The sequence below is a fragment of the Salvelinus fontinalis genome, chromosome 35, assembly GCF_029448725.1.
Source record: "Salvelinus fontinalis isolate EN_2023a chromosome 35, ASM2944872v1, whole genome shotgun sequence".
NCBI lineage: Eukaryota > Metazoa > Chordata > Actinopteri > Salmoniformes > Salmonidae > Salvelinus > Salvelinus fontinalis.
In genome coordinates this window covers 22,323,727-22,338,368 of record NC_074699.1, presented here as the reverse complement: position 1 = coordinate 22,338,368, position 14,642 = coordinate 22,323,727, and the positions used below count along the sequence as shown (strand labels likewise).

Below are 14,642 nucleotides of genomic sequence, written 5' to 3'. Positions count from 1 at the left end.
CTGAGGTGGACACTGATTACATCATCAGACAGGCTGGGGCTGAGGTGGATACTGATTACATCATCAGACAGGCTGGGGCTGAGGTGAATACTGATTGCATCATCAGACAGGCTGGGGCTGAGGTGGATACTGATTGCATCATCAGACAGGCTGGGGCTGAGGTGGATACGGATTACATCATCAGACAGGCTGGGGCTAAGGTGAATACTGATTGCATCATCAGACAGGCTGGGGCTGAGGTGGATACTGATTGCATCATCAGACAGGCGGTGCTGAGGTGGATACTGATTGCATCAACAGACAGGCTGGGGCTGAGGTAGATACTGATTACATCAACAGACAGGCTGGGCTGAGGTGGATACTGATTACATCAACAGACAGGCTGGGCTGAGGTGGATACTGATTGCATCATCAGACAGGCTGGGGCTGAGGTGGATACTGATTGCATCATCAGACAGGCTGGGCTGAGGTGGATACTGATTGCATCATCAGACAGGCTGGGGCTGAGGTGGATACTGATTGCATCATCAGACAGGCTGGGCTGAGGTGGATACTGATTACATCAACAGACAGGCTGGGCTGAGGTGGATACTGATTGTATCATCAGACAGGCTGGGGCTGAGGTGGATACTGATTACATCAACAGACAGGCTGGGGCTGAGGTGGATACTGATTACATCAACAGACAGGCTGGGGCTGAGGTGGATACTGATTACATCATCAGACAGGCTGGGCTGAGGTGGATACTGATTACATCATCAGACAGGCTGGGGCTGAGGTGGATACTGATTCCATCAACAGACAGGCTGGGGCTGAGGTGGATACTGATTACATCATCAGACAGGCTGGGGCTGAGGTGGATACTGATTACATCATCAGACAGGCTGGGCTGAGGTGGATACTGATTACATCATCAGACAGGCTGGGGCTGAGGTGGATACTGATTGCATCAACAGACAGGCTGGGGCTGAGGTGGATACTGATTGCATCATCAGACAGGCTGGGCTGAGGTGGATACTGATTACATCAACAGACAGGCTGGGCTGAGGTAGATACTGATTACATCATCAGACAGGCTGGGGCTGAGGTGGATACTGATTACATCAACAGACAGGCTGGGGCTGAGGTGGATACTGATTGCATCATCAGACAGGCTGGGCTGAGGTGGATACTGATTACATCATCAGACAGGCTGGGCTGAGGTGGATACTGATTACATCATCAGACAGGCTGGGCTGAGGTGGATACTGATTACATCAACAGACAGGCTGGGCTGAGGTAGATACTGATTACATCATCAGACAGGCTGGGGCTGAGGTGGATACTGATTGTATCATCAGACAGGCTGGGGCTGAGGTGGATACTGATTGTATCATCAGACAGGCAGGGCTGAGGTAGATACTGATTACATCAACAGATAGGCTAAGGCTGAGGTGGATACTGATTGCATCATCAGACAGGCTGGGCTGAGGTGGATACTGATTGTATCATCAGACTGGCTGGAGTTGAGGTAGATACTGATTACATCAACAGACAGGCTGGGCTGAGGTAGATACTGATTACATCAACAGACAGGCTGGGGCTGAGGTGGATACTGATTGCATCATCAGACAGGCTGGGCTGAGGTGGATACTGATTACATCAACAGACAGGCTGGGCTGAGGTAGATACTGATTACATCATCAGACAGGCTGGGGCTGAGGTGGATACTGATTACATCAACAGACAGGCTGGGGCTGAGGTAGATACTGATTACATCAACAGACAGGCTGGGGCTGAGCCCAGTCACCCAGTGACCACCTATGCCTGAGCAGGCAGCAAGCAGCAGAGCATATTCCATTTCTCTCTCTCTGAAAAGTCTACAGAGGCGGGACCATTCCATTTGTCATGCGTTGCACTGCACTACAGGTTCCATTCCATTTCTCATTCGCTGCACTGCACAGCAGGGCCTATTCCATTTCCCACTCACAGTACTACACTGAAGGGCCAATTGAATTTCTCACTCTCTACATTTCCTTCTCATCACTGTCTGCACCAGGTGTACATTGCTCCACTTCCACTCCATTTTCCACCTTGTCTACCTCTCCGTACTGCTTTTCTCCATCATGTCTTTTCCTCTGCAGTAGAGATTTCAGCAAGACATCACAGATGGCTGTTTCTGCATATTAATATTTGATTCTCCTCAGATATGTCCCCAGGGTTGGTGAAATATTAACCATGTTCTGGTGTTATTGAAATCTCGTTTCTTTTGAGACAAAAATCTTTCTACATGGTGTCTGTTCATGTCTTCACCCCTCTTCTCCTTAGCGCTTTGTCAGTCACTGTCTATGGCGTTGCCTGGCTACCAACCACTGTCACGCCTACATTGCTAACTAGTGTTGTTTTTCACGGTTGTACAGCGAGATGCATTACCTGGTGTCTCCTCTACCTGGTTGTCACCTCTGTCACCCCTACCCTGACAGTAGTTGTCTCTCCTCAGAGTTATTCATGTAGTGTTTTCTTATGTTACAGCGCGATGCAAAGGGACAGTACCTGTTTGATCTCATCTGTCACCACCTTAACCTGCTGGAGAAGGACTACTTTGGCATCAGATATGTGGACCCAGACAAACAGAGGGTGGGTGGTGTCAACCGACAGGGAGGAGGGGTAACTCCCTCTCTCTGTTTATGTCTGTCTGTCTATCTATCTCTCTCTTTCTTTCTGACTGTTTCTCTCTTAACTACATTCCCTTGCTGCCACTTTCACACTCTCTCTCCCTTCCTCCCTCTCTGCTCTCTTTTTCTCTTTTTTTTTCTTTCTATCTTTCCCATGACATCACACATATACCACTGAGGAGGCTATTTCTACAGTTTCTCCCGCTCTTCTCTCTCCTCCTTTCATGCGTGCCTGCAGCAGAGCCCAACCCGTACTCTACTGCGTCACAGCCTGAGGTTATTACTGTGTGTTAACTCTCTTGTCTGCACAGCCTGATACACACACACACTCACACGTGCGTGCACACACACACACACACAGATCCTATTCCCAGAGGAACAATGGTTCCGTGCCGATCAGAATCAGTTCCTGTTCTGTCTCTATCTCAACACTTTCAGAGGAGCTAGTGTTGTTGTTGTTGTTGTTGTTGTGAGGAGAAAACATTTGGTGGGAGGGTGGGGGATTGACAGAGTGATGGAGAAAAGTGGTAGCACATCTTTCTGCCCATAAACTAACATATACAGTGGGGCAAAAAAGTATTTAGTCAGCCACCAATTGTGCAAGTTCTCCCACTTAAAAAGATGAGAGAGGCCCTGGCGTAGTATTTGAGTCCCTGGCGGCGTAGTGTGTTACTGATGGTAGGCTTTGTTACTTTGGTCCCAGCTCTCTGTAGGTCATTCACTAGGTCACCCCGTGTGGTTCTGGGATTTTTGCTCACCGTTCTTGTGATCATTTTGACCCCACGGGGTGAGATCTTGCGTGGAGCCCCAGATCGAGGGAGATTATCAGTGGTCTTGTCTTCCATTTCCTAATAATTGCTCCCACAGTTGATTTCTTCAAACCAAGCTGCTTACCTATTGCAGATTCAGTCTTCCCAGCCTGGTGCAGGTCTACAATTTTGTTTCTAGTGTCCTTTGACAGCTCTTTGGTCTTGGCCATAGTGGAGTTTGGAGTGTGACTGTTTGAGGTTGTGGACAGGTGTCTTTTATACTGATAACAAGTTCAAACAGGTGCCATTAATACAGGTAACGAGTGGAGGACAGAGGAGCCTCTTAAAGAAGAAGTTACAGGTCTGTGAGAGCCAGAAATCTTGCTTGTTTGTAGGTGACCAAATACTTATTTTCCACCATAATTTGCAAATAAATTCATAAAAAATCCTACAATGTGATTTTCTGGATTTTTATTTCTCATTTTGTCTGTCATAGTTGAAGTGAAGTCTTTTTTTTAAATTCTTTTTTTAATAAATTTTATCCCATTTTCTCCCCAATTTTCGTGGTATCCAATCGCTAGTAATTACTATCTTGTCTCATGCTACAACTCCCGTACGGGCTCGGGAGAGACAAAGGTCGAAAGCCATACGTCCTCCGAAGCACTGCTTCTTAACACAGCGCGCCTCCAACCCGGAAGCCAGCCGCACCAATGTGTCGGAGGAAACACTGTGTACCTGGCCCCCTTGCTTAGCGCGCACTGCGCCTGGCCCGCCACAGGAATCGCTGGAGCGCGATGAGACAAGGATATCCCTACTGGCCAAACCCTCCCTAACCCAGACACGCTATCCAATTGTGCGTCGCCCCACGGACCTCCCGGTCGCGGCCGGCTGCGACAGAGCCTGGGCGCGAACCCAGAGACTCTGGTGGCACAGCTAGCACTGCGATGCAGTGCCCTAGACCACTGCTCCACCCGGGAGGCCCCAAAGTTAAGTCTTTTTAAGTGGGAGAACTTGCACAATTGGTGGCTGACTAAATACTTTTTTGCCCCACTGTATATATATATATATATATATACAAAAATTGTATTTAACCTTTATTTAACTAGGCAAGTCAGTTAAGAACAAATTCTTATTTACAATGACGGCCTACCCCGGCCAAACCTGGACGACGCTGGGCCAATTGTGCGCCGTCCTATGGGACTCCCAATCACGGCCGGATGTGATACAGCCTAGTTCATATGCCTTGTGACCGTGATATATAGGCCTAAGGCCGAGACAATAAGAAGACACAGTGGCAGAATAAATTCAACCACACCATTGTTTCATCACAAAACCCGAGAGCAACCTCTATCCTGAGAATGTCCACAAAGCATATTGTATGTAACAAACAGTTACATGACCTACAGCATGGTCAAGCAAGTTAATGTTTCAGACATTTTCGGAATAGTAAACAACTAATGATTTAGAACCAGGGAGAGTTACCGCAAGTCACAAAAGAAAACAGGAGCTGCCTTCACTAATCCAGCACCATTTCAATTTCAACATTTCACCATCATCAAATCACCTATGCTTAGTCTAATACAGTGACAACTAAAAGATACCAAACACAATTGAGTCCAATCAACGTACGCTAAATATGTGGCGGCTGTTCTGATTTCTCTGTGTGTGTGTGTGCGTGTGCATTCGTGCAAGTAGAAAAAACATGTTGACTCACCCTACTTGTAGAGAAATGCCAATTCCATCCTCCTCTCTTTCATGTTGATGAAATGGTCTGTGACTCTGTCATACAGTACACTCTTTTATTTTTTGTTGTCCTAGGCTACCTGGCTAAAATGCTTGCTCACTAGCCTAACTTCCTTTCATGGGCAATGTTAGCTAGTTAACATTAGCCTTCTACAACTAGCTACATATTGAACTTCCATTCTCTCAGGTCAGGGCACCATATATGAATTTATGGTTAGATCAGAATCGCCACCATTGGCCAGTACAGAGAATTGAGTTAAACCACAACTCCAAATTAGAGGTCGACCGATTAATTGGAATGGCCGATTAATTAGGGATGATTTCAAGTTTTCATAACAATCGGTAATCGACATTTTTGGACACCGATCATGGCCGATTACATTGCACTCCACAAGGAGACTGCGTGGCAGGCTGACTACCTGTTATGCGAGTGCAGCAAGGAGCCAAGGTAAGGTGCTAGCTAGCATTAAACGTATCTTATAAAAAACAATCAATCTTAACATTTTATTTATTTACCAGGTAAGTTGACTGAGAACACGTTCTCATTTGCAGCAACAACCTGGGGAATAGTTACAGGGGAGAGGAGGGGGATGAATGAGCCAATTGTAATTGAGCCAATTGTAAACTGGGGATTATTAGGTGACCATGATGGTTTGATGGCCAGATGCGGAATTTAGCCAGGACACCGGGGTTAACACCCCTACGATAAGTGCCATGGGATCTTTAATGACCTCAGAGAGTCAGGACACCCGTTTAACGTCCCATCCGAAAGACGGCACCCTACACAGGGCAGTGTCCCCAATCACTGCCCTGGGGCATTTGGATATTTTTTAGACCAGAGGAAAGAGTGCCTCCTACTGGCCCTCCAACACCACTTCCAGCAGCATCTGGTCTCCCATCCAGGGACTGACCAGGACCAACCCTGCTTAGCTTCAGAAGCAAGCCAGTAGTGGTATGCAGGGTGGTATGCTGCTGGTAACATAATCACTAGTTAACTACACATGGTTGATGATATTACTAGTTTATCTAGCTTATCCTGCGTTGCATATAATCGATGCGGTGCCTGTTAATTTATCATTGAATCACAGCCTACTTCGCCAAACGGGTGATGATTTAACAAGTGCATTCGCGAAAAAAGCACTGTCGTTGCACCAATGTGTACCTAACCATAAACATCAATGCCTTTCTTAAAATCAATACACAAGTATATATTTTTAAACCTGCATATTTAGTTAATATTGCCTGCTAACATGAATTTCTTTTAACTAGGGAAATTGTGTCACTTATCTTGCGTTCTGTGCAACAGAGTCAGGGTATATGCAGCAGTTTGGGCCGTCTGGCTCGTTGCGAACTGTGTGAAGACTATTTATTCCTGTCTAGCCAACTTCACCAAACGGGGGATGATTTAACAAAAGCGCATTTGCGAAAAAAGCACAATCGTTGCACAAATGTACCAAACCATAAACATCAATGACTTTCTTAAAATCAATACACAGAAGTATATATTTTTAAACCTGCATATTTAGTTCAAAGAAATCCAGGTTAGCAGGCAATATTGAACTAGAGAAATTGTGTCACTTCTCTTGCGTTCATTGCACGCAGAGTCAGGGTATATGCAACTGTTTGGGCCGCCTGGCTCGTTGCAAACTAATTTGCCAGAATTTTACGTAATTATGACATAACATTGAAGGTTGTGCAATGTAACAGGAATATTTAGAATTATGGATGCCACCCGTTAGATAAAATACGGAACGGTTCCTTATTTCACTGAAAGAATAAACGTTTTGATTTCGAAATTATAGTTTCCGGATTTGACCATATTAATGACCTAAGGCTCGTATTTCTGTGTGTTATTATGTTATAATTAAGTATATGATTTGATATTTGATAGAGCAGTCTGACTGAGCGGTGGTAGGCAGCAGCAGGCTCATAAGCATTCATTCAAACAGCACTTTTGTGCGTTTGCCAGCAGCTCTTCGCTGTGCTTCAAGCATTGAGCTGTTTCTGACTTCAAGCCTATCAACTCCCGAGCTAGTTAGCGGGATGCGCTCTAATAGCTTTTCAATCGGTGACGTCACTCGCTCTGAGACCTTGAAGAAGTTATTCCCCTTGCTCCGCAAGGGCCGCGGCTTTTGTGGAGCGATGGGTAATGATGCTTAGAGGGTAGCCATTGTCAATGTGTTCCTGGTTCGAGCCCAGGTAGGAGTGAGGAGAGGGACGGAAGCTATACTGTTACACTGGCAATACTAAAGGGCCTATAAGAACATCCAATAGTCAAAGGTATATGAAATACAAATGGTATAGAGAGAAATAGTCCTATAATAACTACAACCTAAAACTTCTTACCTGGTAATATTGAAGACTCATGTTAAAAGGAACCACCAGCTTTCATATGTTCTCATGTTCTGAGCAAGGAACTTAAACGTTAGCTTTTTTACATGGCACATATTGCATTTTTACTTTCTTCTCCAACACTTTGTTTTTGCATTATTTCAACCAAATTGAACATTTGATTATTTATTTGAGGCTAAATTGATTTTATTGATGGATTATATTAAGTTAAACTAAAAGGGTTCATTCAGTATTGTTGTAATTGTCATCATTACAAATAAGTAAATATATTTAAAAAATCGTCCGATTAATCGGTATCAGCTTTTTTTTGTGCCCTCCAATAATCGGTATCGGTATCGGCGTTGAAAAATCATAATCGGCCGACCTCTACTCCAAATCACTTTCTCCATCCATGGATAGTTTAGGAAAGGGCACATTTTAGCTAGCTAGCCACCGGAGGACAACAACATGAGATGCAACAATTCAAGTTGTTTCTGTCTATGACGTATTGCTCTCGTGATGTTATTGTAGTGAAGCCAAATCCAAACTGGCTTCCCTTGACACATTTTTTTGGCGCACCAGGATCATTCACAGTTGAGCTCACTCAGTTTATTTCAACACTGATTGGCTATTACTTTTTTACTTTTTATGAATGGAGACCAAATGCTTGCTGGCTTCCCTTGCATTCAACGCTACAGGCGGCAACAATGTCATACTCTTTTTGACCAGACAGCATCAAATAGATGGCCTACACACACAGAGACAGAGGGGCAAATAAATTCACTCACTCGGATGCTTTCTCCGGTGAGATACATTCAATATTTTGGGGGAGCCTGGCTTCTCTTGGCATCCATGAATACACGCCACTGGTGCCTTCCTCAGTCAGAGTCAGAGTACTTAACCCAGTCTATATTCACTGTCAGTCTCTTCTATGCACTTTACAGATTGGCAAGTAGTTAGAGCAGTGTTTCAGGGTTTGATAGAAGGACTGTAGTGAGGGTATATGAGGCTTTGACAGACACAACTCTGTCACAGTCTATCAGTGAAGCACTCAACCAAGCCCTCTCCAGAGCAGAACCTCGAGGCCAGGGGAGAGACAGGTATGATATCCCATATCTGGGAGATATGATGAACGTCAACAAACTAGGCCAGTATCACCGGTGTAGTGTCTTACCCTCCCCACTCATTTAATGTATTCTATTTTTCATTCAACCTTTATTCATACAGATTAATTGAGATAACATATGTTCAACTCACCAGAGATATTTTTTTATCCTCCAAATGGTTATGAGCTGACAGACAACAAGCGTTTCTCTGAGTGTCCTTCCTCTAAAGCACTTTCCTTTCTTTCATATCTATAAGTCACTGGGTAAGAGAGAGAGGGGGGATGATGAGGAGAGAGAGAGAGAGAGAGAGAGAGCGAGAGAGAGAGAGAGAGAGAGAGAGAGAGAGAGAGAGAGAGAGAGAGAGAGAGAGAGAATATAAACATCAGTGAGGTAGAGAGAACACAGCGTTAGGATGCTCAGTGGAGTTCTGTTCTAGTATGCCCTCCAGCTCTAGACAACAAGTCAGAATGCACAATTACTGAGCAATCAGACAACGTAGTCTGTCACTAATGTCTAGAGTTGAGGCAGAGGGAGAGCAGGTATTTAGCGCCTAGAAAACACCGCTTTTGACTGATTTGTTTTTGTTTATGTCTTTCAGCACTGGTTGGGTTTTACAAAATGTATTGCCAAACAAATTAAATGTAAGTACATGAATGCATGACCATGTATGACTATTGAATTATGCATGATGATATGCAGTTGCGAATTTGATTGGGTGATTAAGTCATTGGCAGTTACTACTAGTTAGGTTACAGTAACTACTAGAAAAAGCCTATTTTCTAACATGTGACCTCTACCCCCAGCCCAGCCTCCATTCACCATGTGTTTACGTGTCAAGTTTTATCCTCCCGACCCGGCTGCCCTGAAAGAGGAAATCACAAGGTAAGAGACTAGAGACAGAGTCTGACAGGCAGAATGGAGTGGGCTTATAATAGAGGAGACTAGGGTGCCAGCCATGCACTGCTGTCAACCCAACTCGGAGGGAGGGAGGGAGGGAGGGAGGGAGGGAGGGAGGGAGGGAGGGAGGGTGGTCGGAAAAGCGGGTGTGGATTTTGCCTACAGTGGGTGCAATAGATTGAAATAATTGGTTTGGTCCAAATGGTCCAAATTACGTTGGATTCTTCCAACAGTGGGAAATCACTCTCTTTCATCTGATTGAAACTTCTCATGTTGATGCTGAATTTTACACACATCTAGAATATCAGTGGTAGACTACAGGCATGAATGAGTGAGCACAAGCTGATTTTAGGGGTATCAAAACCCTACAGTGAATCCGTTTGTAGGAGGATTTAGACCAGGTAACTCTTTCTTTAAGTTGCAATGTCAGGTCACCCTGCCTGCACAATGTGGTACTCTATCTCTGACAGTCAAACTACGGTGTAGAGGAGGAGGAAGGAGGAGGAAAGAGGGAGGAGGGAGGGAGGAGGAGGGAGGAGGAGAAAGGCAGAACGGCTGCCTTCCTCACACCTCACCTAGTTAGTCTGTGTCCAAATGGCATCCTATTCCCTATGTAGTGCACTAAGACCAGAACCTGGTCAAAAGTAGTGCACTATATAGGGAATAGGGTGCCATTTGGGACGCATCCCTAGTCTCGTCATCATGCAATCTAGCCCAGTGGTTCTTAACCTGGGTTTGAACGAACCCCAGGGGGTCTGTGAGTCAGTCTCAGGGGTTCGGCAGAGGTCAAGACACACATCCGACTCATATGATTCGTGATGACATGCCCCGCTTGGCCATCATTGGCTGCAGGTGATCACGCTACATCGCTTGGCCTGTCTGTGCTGCAGGGAATTTGGTGCGCTCAGTAGTCGACTTGTGACTGTCGTGATGGTACGTTTTGTGATTTCTTTCTTAATATTTTAATCCCTTCATACTTACTATGTCGAGCAAAAAAAGAAAGTGGTCGGACGAATATGTACAATATGGATTCACATGTATAACGGAACGTGATGGGAGTCAGCGTCCTAACTGCATGATTTGCAATGCCAAGTTGAGCAATTCTAGTCTAGCACCGGCAAAACTAAGAGAACACTTCCTTAAGCTGCATGGAGATGAAAAATACAAGAACACAACGCTCGCTGAATTCAAGGTGAAGAGAGCCAGATTCGATGAAAAGGCTACTCTGCCTGTTCTCGGCTTTGTACCCATCAACAAACCGATCCTCACAGCATCGTACGAAGTTGCTTACCTGATCGCAAAGCAGGGCAAACCACACACCATTGGTGAAACACTCATAAAACCAGCTGTGTTGAAGATGGCGAATATCATGCAGGGAAAAGAGGCTGAAGTTAAGTTATCCCAAATTCCTCTTTCAAATGACACCATCAGCGACAGAATAGAGGATATGAGCAAAGACATCTTGGCTCAAGTAGTTGCAGATCTGATTTCAAGCCCGTTAAAATTCAGCCTTCAACTCGACGAGACCACAGACGTTTCCAATCTAAGCCAGCTTGCTGTATTCGTGCGCTATGTGAAAGACGACGTGATAAAGGAAGATTTTTTATTTTGTAAGCCTCTTACAACAACAACTAAGGCAGCCGATGTGAAGAAACTTGTGGATGACTTCTTCAAAGACAACAATCTTTCGTGGGATATGGTTTCTGCAGTTTGTTCGGACGGAGCTCCAGTCATGCTGGAAAGAAAGTTTGGTTTTGGTGCGCTAGTGAAAGCCGATGCACCACACATCATTGTTACGCATTGTATTCTGCACAGGCATGCGTTGGCAACAAAAACCTTGCCTCCAAAACTGGCAGAAGTATTAAAAATTGTATTGGAATGCGTGAACTATGTGCGAACTAATGCTCTGAGGCACCGCATCTTCAGTGAGCTGTGTAAAGAAATGGGCTCTGAATTCGAGGTACTTCTGTACCATTCTAACGTTCGGTGGTTATCCCGGGGACAGGTGCTGAATCGTGTTTTTGCCGTGCGTGTGGAATTAGCCCTGTTTTTGCAAGAGCACCAACATTGTTATGCAGATTGCTTCAAAAATTCTGAGTTCATTCTCATTTTAGCGTACATGGCTGATATCTTCGCAGCTCTCAATCATCTCAATCAAAAGATGCAGGGCGGTGGAGTCAACATCATCGAAGCGGAGGAAAACCTGAAGGCTTTTAAAAAAAAGCTACCGTTATGGAAACGACGAACAGAGAACGATAACTTCGCAAACTTTCCCCTGCTGGACGACTGTGTAAGTAAGATCGAAGATGTATCTGGAATCGGAGACATTTCTGTACCCGCGGAACTGAAGCAAGCAATTGCCACGCACCTAGATGAGCTTGCAAAGTCTCTCGACGGATACTTCCCTACAAGAGAGTCATATCCAGCATGGGTGAGACAGCCGTTCACGTTTAGTGTTGAGACAACAGATGTCAATGATGAATACCTCGATGAAATCATTGAAATTCAGCAAAGCCAGGTTCAACAGCAACTCTTCAGAACAACAACGCTTTCAACGTTTTGGTGTCAACAAATGGTAACGTACCCTGTTATTGCTAAGAAAGTTCTGGAGATTTTCATACCGTTTGTTACAACATATCTTTTTGTGAGCAATCCTTTGAGGATGCTGGACATGAAAACGAAGAAAAGGAACAGACTTTGTTGCGAAAATGACATGAGAGTGGCACTTGCCAAGGTGAAGCCGCGCATTTCTGAACTGGTCTCTGTGTCACGTTCCTGACCTGTTTTCCCTTGTTTTGTATTTATTTAGTATGGTGAGGGCGTGAGTTGGGGTGGGTTGTCTATGTGTGTTTTTCTATGTTGGTATTTTGTGTTCGGCCTGGTATGATTCTCAACCAGAGGCAGCTGTCAATCGTTGTCCCTGATTGAGAATCATACTTAGGCAGCCGGGGTTTCACGTGTGGTTTGTGGGTGTTTGTTCCTGTGTTAGTGTTTCGCCACACGGGACTGTTACGGTATGTTCGTTTGTTGTTTTGTATCGTGTATTGTTTTCGTGTTCATTAAATTACCATGGAAACTTACCACTGTGCAAATTGGTCCTCCGATCCTTCTCGCCTCTCCTCGTCCGATGAGGAGGACGACTTAGACTGCCGTTACACTCTGTAAGGCAACAGCAGAAGTCACACTGATTTGCAGTAAATATTCATTATTATGTTTTTGTTTTTGTGTGAAAATTATGTTTTGATGATTTTGTTCTTTGAACACACGGTGTTGATGTTGATGCACGGTTCATTTTGTGCACCAGTAAAATATATACCTATGTTTTGAATTTGAAAAAATCATATTTTATTTTTCCAATTAAGAAGGGTTCGGTGAATGCGCATATGAAACTAGTGGGGTTCAGTACCTCCAACAAGGTTAAGAACCACTGATAGCCCCTTTCACTTTCCACTGCTTCCCATTGTCTCATAACCCCAGTCGGAGCTAGGGAGGGAGAGAACGCTTCCCATTGTCTCATAACCCCAGTCGGAGCTAGGGAGGGAGAGAACGCTTCCCATTGTCTCATAACCCCAGTCGGAGCTAGGGAGGGAGAGAACGCTTCCCATTGTCTCATAACCCCAGTCGGAGCTAGGGAGGGAGAGAACGCTTCGCAATCTTCCACCATCTGGTGACGCTGCCAGCAGCACCTTCTGTAAAGACACACACACACACACACACACACACACACACACACACACACACACACACACACACACACACACACACACACACACACACACACACACACACACACACACACTCATGACATTTTGCTGTGTGATTAACCTTTCACGGGTCTCTACCCCGGGTCCGGGAGCACCCCCCAAACCCCCCCCCCCCCACACTGAGTTAGCATCGCTAGCATAGCGTCACAATTAAATAGTAGCATCTAAATATCATTAAATCACAAGTCCAAGACACCTAATGAAAGATACAGATCTTGTGAATAAAGCCACCATTTCAGATTTTTTAAATGTTTTACAGGGAAGACAAAATATGTAAATCTATTAGCTAACCACGTTAGCAAAAGACACCATTTTTCTTTATCCACCATTTTTTCTCAACACCAGTAGCTATCACCAATTCGGCCAAATAAAGATATTGATAGCCACTAACCAAGAAAAAACCTCATCAGATGACAGTCTGATAACATATTTATGGTATAAGATAGGTTTTGTTGGAAAAATGTGCATATTTCAGGTATAAATCATAGTTTACAATTGCACCCACCATCACAACTCGACTAGAAAAAATACAGAGCAACGTGTATTACCTAATTACTAATCATAAAACATTTCGTAAAAATACACAGCGTACACTAATTGAAAGACACAGATCCTGTGAATCCAGACAATATTTCAGATTTTCTAAGTGTCTTACAGCGAAAACACAATAAATCGTTATATTACCATAGCACATGTGCAAACATTACCCCAGCATTGATTCACGGCAAAAAGAGCGTTAGCATTATCACCACCAAAATGTAATAATTTTTTCACTAACCTTCTCAGAATTCTTCAGATGACACTCCTGTAACATCATATTACAACATACATATAGAGTTTGTTCGAAAATGTGCATATTTAGCCACCAAAATCATGGTTAGACAATGAGAAAAGTAGCCCAGCTGGTCAGAAAATGTCGTGCGCCATATTAGACAGTGATCTAGTCTTATACATAAATACTCATAAACTTGACTAAAAAATACAGGGTGGACAGCGATTGATAGACAATTTAATTCTTAATACAATAGCTGAATTACATTTTTTTAGTTATCCTTACTTTTCAATACAGGTTGTGCCAAGCGAAGCTACATCTAATAAAATGGCGGCATAAGCGATTAATATTTTTCGACAGAAACACGATTTATCATCATAATTTGTTCTTACTATGAGCTGTTCTTCAATCAGAATCTTGGGCAATGAATCCTTTCTTGGGTCTAATCTTCTTTTGGTCGAAAAATGTCCTCTTGTCTGTCGAAATGCCCACTAACGTTCGACCGGGACCCCGAAACGTGCCCGGCGCTTCAAAGTGCACAACAAAGCAATGCCTCAAATTCGCACTAAACGGATTTAAATTGCTATAAAATGGTTCAAATTAACTACTTTATGATGGTGTTAACA

At 44.2% G+C, this 14,642-nt stretch overlaps 1 protein-coding gene across 2 annotated transcripts in view; it reads left to right on the top strand.

Moving 5' to 3' along the window:
- Nucleotides 1–14,642, top strand: part of LOC129834564 (FERM domain-containing protein 5-like) — a 173,926-nt gene that overhangs the window by 139,255 nt on the left and 20,029 nt on the right. Inside the window, exons 2-4 of one of the 2 annotated variants that reach the window (XM_055899671.1) lie at nucleotides 2,512–2,616; nucleotides 9,182–9,224; nucleotides 9,387–9,465. In XM_055899671.1, coding sequence (XP_055755646.1) covers nucleotides 2,512–2,616; nucleotides 9,182–9,224; nucleotides 9,387–9,465 — 227 coding nt within the window. The remainder of the gene's footprint in view (nucleotides 1–2,511; nucleotides 2,617–9,181; nucleotides 9,225–9,386; nucleotides 9,466–14,642) is intronic. The other variant, XM_055899672.1, reaches the window with a different exon arrangement.